The sequence below is a fragment of the Salvelinus fontinalis genome, chromosome 21 (assembly GCF_029448725.1).
Source record: "Salvelinus fontinalis isolate EN_2023a chromosome 21, ASM2944872v1, whole genome shotgun sequence".
NCBI lineage: Eukaryota > Metazoa > Chordata > Actinopteri > Salmoniformes > Salmonidae > Salvelinus > Salvelinus fontinalis.
Genome location: NC_074685.1, coordinates 12,984,401 through 12,997,302, shown reverse-complemented (window position 1 = coordinate 12,997,302; position 12,902 = coordinate 12,984,401). Strand labels below are relative to the sequence as shown.

At 42.0% G+C, this 12,902-nt stretch overlaps 2 protein-coding genes across 9 annotated transcripts; both read right to left on the bottom strand.

Moving 5' to 3' along the window:
- Positions 1 to 78: 78 nt before the first annotated feature.
- On the bottom strand, positions 79 to 4,122 carry spout1 (SPOUT domain containing methyltransferase 1). Of its 2 annotated transcripts, none has more exons than XM_055873931.1 (12): positions 4,018 to 4,122; positions 3,808 to 3,847; positions 3,213 to 3,335; positions 2,937 to 3,096; positions 2,722 to 2,811; positions 2,577 to 2,626; positions 2,303 to 2,433; positions 2,079 to 2,151; positions 1,834 to 1,932; positions 1,613 to 1,715; positions 1,001 to 1,148; positions 79 to 598 (listed from the first exon to the last, which is right to left on the bottom strand). In XM_055873931.1, the coding sequence occupies exons 1-12, from the start codon at positions 4,117 to 4,119 to the stop codon at positions 521 to 523; spliced, it is 1,197 nt and encodes a 398-aa protein (XP_055729906.1). In that variant the 5' UTR covers positions 4,120 to 4,122; the 3' UTR covers positions 79 to 520. The 2 variants fall into 2 exon arrangements, with proteins under 2 accessions (XP_055729906.1, XP_055729907.1); XM_055873932.1 differs by lacking the exon at positions 4,018 to 4,122 and adding an exon at positions 3,941 to 4,003.
- A 114-nt stretch (positions 4,123 to 4,236) lies between these two features.
- On the bottom strand, positions 4,237 to 12,792 carry kyat1 (kynurenine aminotransferase 1). 7 transcript variants are annotated; one of them, XM_055873924.1, is made up of 13 exons: positions 12,615 to 12,792; positions 12,320 to 12,413; positions 11,596 to 11,654; positions 11,368 to 11,515; positions 8,831 to 8,980; positions 8,644 to 8,730; positions 7,342 to 7,467; positions 7,018 to 7,138; positions 6,810 to 6,886; positions 6,591 to 6,680; positions 6,127 to 6,313; positions 5,839 to 5,915; positions 4,237 to 5,729 (listed from the first exon to the last, which is right to left on the bottom strand). In XM_055873924.1, exons 2-13 carry the CDS (start codon positions 12,389 to 12,391, stop codon positions 5,583 to 5,585), a joined length of 1,341 nt encoding a protein of 446 aa, XP_055729899.1. In that variant the 5' UTR covers positions 12,392 to 12,413; positions 12,615 to 12,792; the 3' UTR covers positions 4,237 to 5,582. The 7 variants fall into 7 exon arrangements, with proteins under 7 accessions (XP_055729899.1, XP_055729898.1, XP_055729903.1 ...); XM_055873923.1 differs by having other exon boundaries at positions 12,620 to 12,792; XM_055873928.1 differs by having other exon boundaries at positions 11,482 to 11,515; positions 12,620 to 12,792.
- Positions 12,793 to 12,902: the final 110 nt, after the last annotated feature.

The window sequence follows — 12,902 nt, the reverse complement described above, 5'->3', positions numbered from 1 at the left end:
CTGACATCCTGAGGCATGCAGCTGTTTGAGTAATTCAAAATAATGTATTGCGGTATTCATTAGCATTACTGAACAGAATATATTGCATTATTTATTGTTAGCATTGTGTTCAGCAACTTATTCTTCATGTATGTTCTGTAATGTGTCTTGAACAAATTACATAAACTGATGCATATAAATGACTTAATTCACCTGGAATCCTATACAGAGGGGATAGTAGAAACAGAGCAAAGCTAGCGTTAGCTTTAACTAGCAAAAAGCTACCAAAGAGAGGATATAGATAAGGAAACGCCAAGACACTGGGTTCTTCTTTACTTGTGCTGTGATCTAATATAAATAAATAAAAGAAACAGCACAGAATAATCCCAGCAATGTCCATTCATTCGATCCCAGAAGTATTTAAATATTAAATCATCGACTCCTGGTTCAGTTAGCTTCACCTAGTTCCCCCAAAAAGTGAATTATTTTTTAGATCCTTGAGACTTCCTCTCAGTGATTGTTTGTCAGTAGCCACTTCCTGTTATGAACCGTTCGACTTGTCTGGAAATGCGGCTGTGATTTTCTGCCTCAGGCTGGACATGGAGATCAGGATGGCCTCCTGTGGAAAACATGATCAGAGCAACAGAATATAGACTGGTCAGATTGAACTCCCAGCCAATATGACAGATTAAGGGCCCCGAGTTTTTCCTTTACCAAGTAGGGCACCTGTCAAACTCATTAAATGGAGGGCCGAGTGTCTGGGGTTTTTCGCTGCACCCTTGTACTTGAATGATGAATTAAGGTCACTAATTAGTAAGGAACTCGGCTCACCTGGTTGTCTTAGGCTTAATTTAAACGAAAAAACAAAAACCCGCAGACACTCGGGCCTCTGGAATGGGTTTGACATTCCTGATGCACGGAAACCATGTTCCATTGTCAGTGTCTTTCCTGGTCAGGGAATAACTCGCAGACATGTGAACGACAGTTTGCTATACTCTGTCTTCCCCTGCTACACACTCACCTCAGTGCGGATGGTCCTGCTGCCCTGGTTGGGGCAGGTGTTGAGGTACAGGTCAAACAGGACACCGGGGTCTGTCACCTCCAGGTTCTGATCAGCGTCCACACTGGTCTCCAAGCCCTGCAGACCACCAAACACAACCAACATGTGCCTGGAGAGTGACAACAGAACAAAGTTTTAGGCCATATATAATCTCGGCTAACCCAGAATTAAAGTCTTGCATTATTGGTCAGCTGCTCGATTAAATTCTGGGTCCTTACATGTTAAGAGAAGGGATTAAGAGATGCTAGAACAAGGAGCTCCACCCTCTATCTTTGCAAGTTACGTACAAGTCTATGTCCCCTCCTCTTCTGAAATTCTAAAGATGCTAACACCTGCGACATTGTGATATGTCCAAATAGCCAGTGATGGAAAAACCCAAACACCAGAACTACCGCTGCTCATTATCCCACGCATTCCATTCATTCCCCACAGATTCTACAGTACCAGTTGTTGACGTAGATCTGTCCATGAGAGATTCAGTCATATACAACAAAGTTATGTAATATATGTAAACGGGTCTTCCACCAGACCTTCTTGCATTTTGTAGTGCTTGCCCTCATACTCTGAACTTACTTGAATGGAGAAAGAGAAGTTTTGTCAACATCTCTGCCTTTCTCAGATGTTCCAATGGTCAGATCATAGCCCTCTTTATGTGGACACTCAGTGAACACATTACCTGCAATCCAAATCAACACTTGGTAAGGTGAGATTCGTCAAATTGAATGAAACTCTCAACCTCACGAAATTGAAAAGAATGGCTCCAGTTGTGGAAGATATGTAAATAATACACCTACTTAGACTTGAGGCCAGGCGAACACTGTAGCCCCAGTACAGACCTCCCTCTGTTCGCGGCTTGTGAGGCGCCACCACCACCCCTTTGTGTAGTCTACCATCTGTGTAAACACACACACACACAAAATACTGAGCAACTATGAGTGAAGCATCATATTTGTATGTGTATAACTGAAACGTACTTCTCAGAAGCTCCTATTCATGGAATCAAAGATCAGCTGAGTTGGATGTACAGATGTGGACCTACCTTTATTCTGGATCTTGTTCATGTGGACAGTGACTCTGAGACCAGACTGTAGCTGCTTATCTATCTGCACCTCCTAAAAGTAGCAGAAAAAGACATCAGTCCTCTACTACATCCTGCTGCTGTTGGGGTTCAATATCAGCACACAGCTTTCTCGGTCCGTTGACCTATGGTTCTTCTTATGGCATATTACCGTACTTTATCATCATATCGAGACATCTACTCACCTTCCACATTCCACAGTTGACCAAGGAGCCTTTTCCTGGTTTGCTAGGCCGATCGAGGACCACCCCCTCCCGGTACTCACACTCGTCATCCTTCCTCATGTGGTGAGGGCTGTCCAGAGGGTTGAGCAAGCCTGAGTGGGAAGGCACCAACACATGGTTAGGGCAACTATGGCTGTACTAGAACATTCATTATCATGTTTACACCATGACATATGTTCATTATATGGTTGGGAAAACCAAGAATGGAGGTGAAGTTATACAGCTACTCACTCACCGGCATACTGTAAATCTTTATGCATTGGGAAGAATGATTTGCGCAGGTACCTTGGAAAATAATACAAAGGGAAGAGGATTCAAACCTTAGTCAAAGACAGCAGCTGCATTTGACTTAGTCTGTTATAAGTCAATATAGTACTTACTGTGGGCATTCCAAGAACTGGAGGATTCTAGCCAGTTGAATGCAGGCTTGACCCTTCTTTCCAACACCATTGAATTCTCCCTCAACAGTCCTGTGAAATAAAACATTGTGGATCAGTAGAATTATACTGCCACTGTCAAGACCTAACATCTAAAACAGCATCAAATGACTAAAGACATGAGCCTAAAATAAGATACACAGAAACAGAGGTCTTACTTGACATCCTCATCTTGTTCGTCAAATACGATGATCTCGTCGACACAGAACACGGCGCAGGCTCTGGCTATCTGTCCAGCCAGGTATGTGCGGAGTTCTGTAGACTGGGCATTGTCCAGGACAGAACCAGGCAAGGCCACGCTCACTGTGTACGACCGTCCTATGGTTGCAGATACGGGAGTCAAAATCATACATTATTTTTTTCTAATGCATTTTTTTAAAGATAGAGGGATCATAGTGGAATAACCAGTGGGGTGAAAACCTAATCAATATTACCTGATTGGTTCTCTCTCTGACTCTGCTGCAGTGCTGCCTCAGTCTTCTCTTCCTCCTCTTGCTTCTGCTTGTCAAGTTGTTTAATCAGCTTGGATTCTTTGATTTGCTTCTTGATCTCTTTTCCTATTATTCAAGAAAAAACATGAGCTGGATTCACAAATCAACTAGTAGGAAAGGAAGTCAAGGTGGTTACCTAGTCAGTTGCACAACTGAACACATTCAAACGAAATGTGTATTCCGCATTTAACCCAACCTCTGAATCTGAGAGGCGCGGGAGCTGCCTTAATCGACATACACGTCATCGGCGCCCCACCTTGCCAGCTCGGGGACTCGAACCAGCGACCTTTCGGTTACCGTTAGGCTAAGATACTAAGCAGTGTAAACTTAGCATCTACATAGGCACATGGCAATAATTACAATTTCATGTCTTGAGAGTCTGCTTATATACACGGTTGTGATTTGATGTAGTACAATACTGAACTCAATCCCAACTGGGGTCAGATTACACATGTCTGTAAACGTGCGCATGCCCCGATAATCAACCATAGCGATTAGTTTGGCAAGTATTTCACAAGAAAAAAAAAAGGATGCTTACGTTCCGCTTTCCATTTCCTCCAATCTACTCTCTCCTCGCCCTGTAAAGCAACATATACACACCATGTTAGTTAGCATTATGCTAGCTGGCGAACCGATGTAAAATGACGGTTGTTTATCGTAAAAATCCCTACATTTTCAAAAACTGTCTGACACGAATTGCCTCTTTTACACATCAGAAGACAACGTTTGACGTCCCAGTTTAAAATACCTGAGAAGAGGTCAATTTGGGCTTTTTCGATGCAACGCTGTCCGCCATATTTCTCTGCAACCAACACGTGAAAACAGATACTGACACACTTCCGGTTCTCATAATACACTTTCAAAATAAAAGTAATCTACCAGCCTTTATCAAACATGTTTGCTCTAAACATGTCATTTACACAAACCTGGTAAATGTAGATGATTTAATAAAAAGCAGGACTCAAAGTTATCTGCTACAAAATTCTTTATTTTTACAAGATCAGCATACAGTATTATGCAAATAAGCACACTTTGGGACAATTTCTCTTTGAGGAGTAGACCACCAGAAGATAATACAAAAATCACTATTAGAATGAAGGACATTGTTGGGTTCTGAGAATATGAAATATACTTATTCATGTCACTGATGTAGTGCTGAGGTTTAGAGGGTCTACACCAGAAGTTAGTAGTTATAGGAGGAAGGTATATAGTGTGTGCAACTCAGCTTGAAATGTGTTGAGTGCAGGGAAGCGATTACATGTGGCAGGCATTGATAAGGGGAGAGAACCATGGATTAGTGATGGAGGGGGGGGGGGGGGGGTCAAGTCACCTTAAGGGAGAAAGAAGTTTATGGCTCGTATCACTAGTGTCCTGCCTAGCAGTAAAGAATGATGTTTATATAGATGGTAGGAGGAGACTCAGCCTATGGGGAATGGTTAAATATCAGTGCGTGTGTGAAAATGTTTTTGCCTGAATGCAGCTGTATTGACCCTCTGGGCAGAATCAACTTGGTTAAGCTTCCATAAGTGTACGTAGAGTTTTTTTTACTCTGAGAATTAGAACCTTACAGCATATTCAATGCACAGCTTTCCCTTGGTCTCATTTTTAAATGTGCATTAATGTCATTCAGAGCAGTTAAACAAAAATATTCAAATCAACAGTAATGTGATAATTATAGTGCACTCTGGATGGTGATCACATCCATGCAGGACGGATTTGATTACTCTAAGTGGTTGATTACTACCGTATCAGGACAGGTTTGAAAAAAAACGAAACGTAAAACAGCCAACTAGAACAATCAGAACTGGGAGTGGGAACTATTGAAAATTTGTGCCATTCAGAGGGTTAATGGGCAAGACAAAATATTTAAGTGCCTCTGAACGGGTTATGGAAGTAGGTGCCGGTTTGTCAAGAACTGCGACGCTGCTAGGTTTTTCACACAACAGTTTCCCGTATGTATCAAGAATGGTCCACCACCCGACGGCCATCCAGCCAAATTGACAACTGTGGGACGCATTGGAGTCAACATGGGCCAGCATCCCTGTGGAACGCTTTGGATAAGAGTCCATGCCACAACAAACTGAGGCTGTTCTGAGGGTAAAAAGGTGTGCAACTCAATATTAGGAAGATGTTCAGTACACTCAGTGTATGTTGACAAAGGAAAACATTCCTTAACTTGCTCCTACGGAGGTCTATTCCTACATAGTGTACACAAATCAAGAGGTGTTGAATATGGCTCGGTTCAACTGCGCAGACCTAAGTTGAGCTAGGGTGGATAAAGGCAAAACAGGAAGGGTTGTCTGTGTGCTTTGTTCATTTTCCGTCACTCCACTTTCTGAGGATATCCTCAGCAGCGTTCAATGTCGAGTCCTCCTTGACGAAGCAGAACCGAATGTAGTTTTGGAAGTCCTTGCGGTGCTCAGGGCTGTAGAAAGCCGAGACAGGGATAGTGGCCAAACCCTGCATTATGAAGAACATTTAGGAGGTCAGGATTACATTATGCATCATCCATACCATGTCAACGTTTCTTCAATATTTAGTTCAATCTAAACCTCTCCCCTCTTATTACCTTCTCTTTAATGAGCCACTTGACAAATCTGTAGTCATGAGGTTCACCCTGAGTGCTTGGATCATTCAAGTCAACCTCTTTGGGGAAAAAACAGTTATGAAATATTAAGCGACATTGAACCATTACTTCATATGCCCATATTAACCAAGACAAACTTGATGAAGCTGAAACATTGTTACTCACAAGCAGATCCATGAAAAACACACATTGCAATACACAAACAGATAAATTATATTTTAACACAACCAGATACAAGCAAACACATTGTACTGGTACATTAATACTCACTGAGAGAGGAGATGTCTGAAATCATGAAGTAGCCTCCCTCGGGCAGAATGGGCTGCAGGCCAACACTCTCCAGACAGGTCGCCAGCTTCTTCCTCTTGTGATTCAGCATCTCAGGCAGCTGCAGGAAGTAACTCTCTGGTGTCCCAAAGAGCTCGTACTCTCTCTGGAAACCTTGGGCCACCGCCTCCTGAGAGGGTGCAAGAGTGTGTGAACGACCCACCCAAAGCATGAGCCGGAAGATGTTGTCTTACCTTTGAAAGTTAACGATTCAATTTCAGATAAGATTCAGACTAAATTTAAAGACAACTTCAGTCAATTTAAAAGTTGTGGGCAAGACATACAGTATGCTCACCTTCCTCATTCAATAAGCAAGTTAGTTAAAGTAAATAAGTCAAGAAGTTAGCGCAAGGGTGAGGTCATGTCTTTATACTCCAACAGTAGTGGTTTAGAAATCAGTCATAAACCTGAGCGGCCGTGGCACAGTGGTACACAGAGTTCTGATGGACGGTCTTCAGGTGCCTTACAATGGGCCCTGCTCCAATAGCCCAGCCAACCTGAAACAAGTATCATTGCAATACAAACAATATGGATCAGATATGTCTTAGTCAATTCAATACACACAATATAGATTGCATATGGCACTGTGCCGCAACTTGATCATAGTATTTCAGTGGGTTACCTACCTTCCACCCTGTAGCACTGAAGCTCTTTCCTCCGCTTCCTATCGTGACAGTCCGCTCCCACATCCCAGGAAGACTAGCTTGAATGAAAACAGTCAAAATAAGATTTAGCTGCATCAGGGCATTATTACCATACTGATATAACTGTTGACCATGACATCATGCTATAGAAACTGTGCTGCTTGTCTCTATTGAATCCACTGTCTCTCACCTATCTTCACGTGCTTGGCATCGTCATAAGTCAGCCACTCGTACACCTCATCACTGATACACACCACATCGTGCTTTATACACAGGTCTGCAATCACTTGGAGCTCCTCCCTCTTATACACCTATGTGACAAAGATGAGATGTTGTAAGTGAGAAAAGTCAGTGATTAAGGTGTTTCTAAATCAATTGCACTGCCAGATTACGTGATTTACTGTGTTTTTGCACAGATCGTTCGCACTACAAGCATGTCACCCGTAATATGAAATGGATAGATAGCTCAAGGATAACATTGAAACCAGTCTCACCATACAGTGCGGGGTCTCACCTTGCCTAATGGATTGTTGGGAGTGTTGATGACGATGGCTTTGGTGCGTGGGTTGAATTTACTGGCCAACTCCTCAGAAGACAGGACCCAGTCTGCACTAGTCAGGGCCTTGCCCCCCTTCACTCTCTAGGACAACACAACCTCAGCTTTATGTTATCTGGACTTCTCAAATCAGTGAGTACAGTTACATGCACACAATTAAGATTACCTCGACTAATCTGTATCCCAGCACATTGACTAGGTACCGGTACCCCCTGTATATAGCCTAGTTATTTTTTTATATTCCTTTAATAATTAAATGTTTTACTTTAGTTAATTTAGTAAATATTTTAAGTCTTTCTTGAACTGCATTGTTGTTTAAGGACTTGTAAGTAAGCATTTCACAATAACGTCTACACCGTTTGTATTTGGCGCATGTGACAAATAACATTATGCAATTATTGTAGATTGTTCAGATGAATATAAAAGTTTGATTAAAACGTTTACATGCTTTGCAAGGAGAACGATTTTCCTAATAATTATGTTTACATGGACCCATCTGAAATCAGGCTAACTGATGTAACTTTGATAAATGCAGAATATCGGCAATCAAAATAAACGTTCTACCAAAGTGACCATGTTATTTGAGAAGCATAGTTGATTATGAGTTCGGACATTCAAAAGTATGTGGACACCCCTTCAAATTAGTGGGTTTGCCCATTTCAGCCACACCCGTTGCTGACAGGTGTGTATATATTATTATTATTATTATGATTAGTTTTTATACAGAGCACACAGCCATGCAATCTCCAAAGACAAACATTGACAGTAGAAAGGCCTTACTTTACCGAAAAGTTTGGTGGTGGAGGAATAATGGTCTGGGGCTGTTTTTCATGGTTCAGGCTAGGCCTCTGTTCCAGTGTATAAAGTCTATGTGAAAGGCTCGCTCAGCTGGTGCTACCATATGCGCAGATCAAATACACTGCTGGAATGCCAATTAAGGTGTTTACATGTCTTAATAATTTGAAAGATTGCTCAGAAAACAAGGTGTTTTAATGGGCATATGCTTACTTCGATTTTGACCTTACACCGATTAACATAAGCAGAGTCAGGTGTTTACAGGACTATTACATAATCTGCCATAATCAGCTTAATATCAAATTATTACTGTGCATGTAAACATTCTCAATGAGCTTTAGGCTAGCACTTACTGTTACACCATAGGAAATGGGCCATGAAAGGTATGTAAAAATATTGTATGTGGCATATATACAGAACCAGTCATATATACAGAACCAAATAATCTAAAATCACACTACTCACTGGCCTCAGTGGCACATAGACACCTTTTCCTCCTGCCATCTTCACCATTGGCTGATAGCAGTCGAAAAAAGGCTCAATAATGATGACCTAGAAGACAGAAGTGACTGACTGATATGATATGCACAGTAAAAACTGCATCTCAGTATTGAGTTGCACCCTTTATCTAGTTGTTGTTGTTGACAGTCACCTCATCGTCTTCATCGACCAGGGCTTGAAAGGTGCAGAAGAGAGCCTGGTAGGCTCCGACAGTGACCAGGATCTCCTCGAAAGCATCAATCTCATGTCCCACGACTTTACCGAAGAACTTAGCCAGGATCGACACAAGAGGGGGATGGCCCTAGGGAAGAACAAAATAAACCACACACACGAATTAACACGTAAGAAGAATTAACACGTACATTACCAAGCTTCTCATTTGTGGTGCTGGGAGTTACTGCCCCAAACACCAACAATGTAAAAACAAAATGTCTTAATTTCTCATAACAAGAATAGACTGACGAGTTTCAGAAGTTCTTCGTTTCTAGCCATTTTGACCCTGTAATCGAACCCACAATGCTGATGCTCCAGATACTCAACTAGTCTAAAGGCCAGTTTAATTGCTTCTTTAAAATCAGGACAAGTTTACAGCTGTGATAACATAATTGCAAAAGGGTTTTCTAATGATCAATTAGCCTTTTAAAATGATCAACTTGGATTAGCTAACACAACGTGCCGTTGGAACACAGGAGTGATGGTTGCTGATAATGGGCCTCTGTACATATTCCATAAAAAAAAATATGCCATTTCAAGCTACAATAGTAGACAACATTATCTAGACTGTACTTCTGATATATACAATTTTTGGGGTCTTTTCTTTCAAAAAGGACATTTCTCAATAACCCCAAACTTTTGAACAGTAGTATTAAAAATAAAGGAAAACCCTGGAATAAGTAGCTTTGTCCAAACTTTTGACTGGTTCTGTATATATGCCACATACAATAAATGCGCAGTTGTAAAATTGTAATCGACTTTTCGGTACAAGACCTTTTTCAAAACAAAAAGACCATGTAATTTCCTCACCATCTTAAATAAGCACGCCCCATTCAAAAAAATAGAGAATTAAGAACAGATATAGCCCTTGGTTCACTCCAGACCTGACTGCCCTTGACCAGCACAAAAACATCCTGTGGCGGTCTGCAATAGCATCGAATAGTCCCCGCGATATGCAACTGTTCAGGGAAGTCAGGAACCAATACACAGTCAGGAAAGCAAAGGCTAGCTTTTTCAAACAGAAATTTGCATCCTGTAGCTCTAACTCCAAAAAGTTTTGGGACACTAAAGTCCATGGAGAACAAGAGCACCTCCTCCCAGCTGCCCACTGCACTGAGGCTAGGTAACACGGTCACCAAAGATAAATCCATGATAATCAAAAAATTTCAATAAGTATTTCTCTACGGCTGGCCATGCTATCCTCCTGGCTAGCCCAACCAACAGCTACGCACCCCCCCGTAGCTACTTGACCGAGCCTCCCCAGCTTTTCCTTCACCCAAATCCAGATAGCAGATGTTCTGAAAGAGATGCAAAATCTGGACTTGTACAAATCAGCCGGGCTAGACAATCTGGACCCCCTCCTAAAATTATCCGCCGCCATTGTTGCAACCCCTATTACCAGTCTGTTCAACCTCTCATATCATCCAAGATCCCTAAAGATTGGAAAGCTGCCGCGGTCATCCCACTCTTCAAAGGGGGTGACACTCTAGACCCAAACTGTTATAGACCTATATCCATCCTGCCCTGCCTTTAGAAAGCCAAGTTAATAAACAGATCAATGACCATTTCGAATCCCACCGTACCTTCTCCGCTGTGCAAGCCGGCTTCCGAGCTGGTCATGGGTGCACCTCAGCCACGCTCAAGGTACTAAACGATATCATAACCGCCATCGATAAAAGACAGTACTGTGCAGCCGTCTTCATCGACCTGGCCAAGGCTTTCAACTCTGTCAATCACCACATTCTTATCGGCAGACTCAATAGCCTTGGTATCTCAAATGAATGCCTCGCCTGGTTCATCAACTACTTCTCAGAGTTCAGTGTGTCAAATCGGAGGGCCTGTTGTCCGGACCTCTGGCAGTCTATGGGAGTACCACAGGGTTCAATTCTCGGGCCGACTCTTTTCTCTGTATACATCAATGAACGGTAGTGTTCACCCGCTCTTGCTGCGTGTGATTCCCTGATCCACCTCTACGCTGACGACACTATTCTGTATACATCTGGCCCTTCTTTGGACACTGTTAACTAACCTCCAGATGAGCTTCAATGCCATACAACTCTCCTTCCGTGGTCTACAACTGCTCTTAAATGCAAGCAAAACCAAATGCATGCTTTTCAACCGTTCCCTGCCAGCACCCGCCCGCCTAGCATCACTACTCTGGACGGTTCTGACCTAGAATACATGGACAACTACCTAGGTGTCTGGCTAGACTGTAAACTCTCCTTCCAGACTTATATCAAACATCTCCAATCCAAAATCAAATCTAGAATCGGCATCCTATTTCGCAACAAAGCCTCCACCCACGCCGCACTGCTTTAACTTGCCCAGGTCGCAGTTGTAAATGAGAACTTGGTTAAATAAAAGGTAAAATAAAAAATAAATAAAAATGTCTTGAAAAAAGTATTATACCGAAACAACAAAAAATGTGCTGAGGTAAAATCAAGTGTGGCACACAGACACTAGTGTTTTTCTCACGAAAGCGTGTGTGTACTGATGCATTGAACATCCCCCGTTGACTGCTTTGCAGAAGGCCTCTTGGATGTAGCTTGGTGGGGAGAAGTCAGGAAAGCCCTGGCCTAGATTTACCACCTTGTAGTCAGCAGCCAGCTGCGTAAAATCAACCCTGTCAATACAGAACAAGTGATAAACAACAATGTATGATATAAAATGTTGCACAAACATTAACTATTTCTGTAAAATTACCATATATTTTTGTCAATTCCCTCGATTCTGCGAGCATGTAGCTGGCGTGCCATGATTAACTGAAAAAAAATGTTCATTTACATTGTTAAATAGTCAATTGAAATATGTAGAGGATTTCACATGGCTCTTTAGAGCATACAACTCCTTATTATAAAATATGATTTAATAGCCACAACCTGCCATTTCAATAGCCTGACCCTGGACATTGTTTAGTCACCTGGGGCTGGGGAAACCACTCTCAAATTCATTGACATATCTATGGCTGCAATGATTGACAGTCTGACATGCCAACATTTTGAAGCTATATTGTTTGCTGCTTTCAAGACAACTGGGAACTCTGGAGGGGAAAAAAAATAGCTGACTGGGGAAAATCATTTGAATGGTCAGTCATCCAGCTCAGAATTCCAAGTTGGGAACTCGGGCCTCTTTCCAGAATGGTTCCCCTTTTCATTTACTGTACCAACTGAATTTTGCTCTGCCCGGAGTACACTTTCATGTGCATTTTACCAGTTGGCCTATGTTCTCAACTCAAATAACCCCTGTGGATAGGCCAAGTACCACCAGGGATCCAAGTAACCCTGGTTGGGAACCACCGTTTTAGAGCGACAATCTGAAGATCACTGATGCCATGATTTGACGTTATTTTTTCAGAGTTCCCTGTTGTCTTGAAAGCACAAAGAACATGTAAAATTGGTTACTTATTCATATCGGTAGATACCCATACCTTATGATCAAGTTCAAAAATATTTCCTTTCCAACTATTCACGGCCACATTTGCCGCTACTCTTCTTAGCATGTCAGTGAGGAGTGCAGATTACCTTGAATCAGTTATCAACCATTAGTGTAATGAACCACCCACACAACTCAGGCTACGCATTCAATTAATGATTAGCCACAATAAAACTGGTTAACACAAAATTACTTTTGACCAGTTCAGTTTGACATTTTCAGCTGGAGGCTATGAGTTAGCAATTTATCTTATAACATTTATCTAAATTCCAGTAAAACAAAAATATTACCTGACCTTGTAACAGAATCAACGTTTGCAAATTCGAGCTAGACGTTCGTGTCTTTAACCAATTCGCCGAAGTTGTGCTAGTGTGCCGACTGCACTCCTTTAGCTGGGGCAAAAAAAATCTTTAAACTCCTTTAGCTGGGGGAAGACGTCACGTTACTGCCCCCGAACCTTGACCCCCCCAGCTTTGATTATAACTTCCCGTATAGGCGGGGCTTAATATATAAATTGTCGCACCTGTAGTTTTAGGCTGGTTTATTTCACCGGTTCTACACTGGCGAATGAATAATGC

Excerpts from the sequence above, each read along its gene's own strand:
- kyat1 (XM_055873924.1), bottom strand. The coding sequence starts at position 12,391 with ATGCTAAGAAGAGTAGCGGCAAATGTGGCCGTGAATAGTTGGAAAGGA. Across the intron at positions 6,314-6,590 it reads ACTGTGCCACGGCCGCTCAG|GAGGCGGTGGCCCAAGGTTT; the intron begins GTTTATGACTGA and ends GCACCCTCTCAG. Across the intron at positions 5,730-5,838 it reads AGTGGCTCATTAAAGAGAAG|GGTTTGGCCACTATCCCTGT; the intron begins GTAATAAGAGGG and ends TTCATAATGCAG.
- spout1 (XM_055873931.1), bottom strand. The coding sequence starts at position 4,119 with ATGAGAACCGGAAGTGTGTCAGTATCTGTTTTCACGTGTTGGTTGCAG. Across the intron at positions 1,149-1,612 it reads ACTTCTCTTTCTCCATTCAA|GCACATGTTGGTTGTGTTTG; the intron begins GTAAGTTCAGAG and ends GTCACTCTCCAG. Across the intron at positions 599-1,000 it reads GCAGGACCATCCGCACTGAG|GAGGCCATCCTGATCTCCAT; the intron begins GTGAGTGTGTAG and ends TGTTTTCCACAG.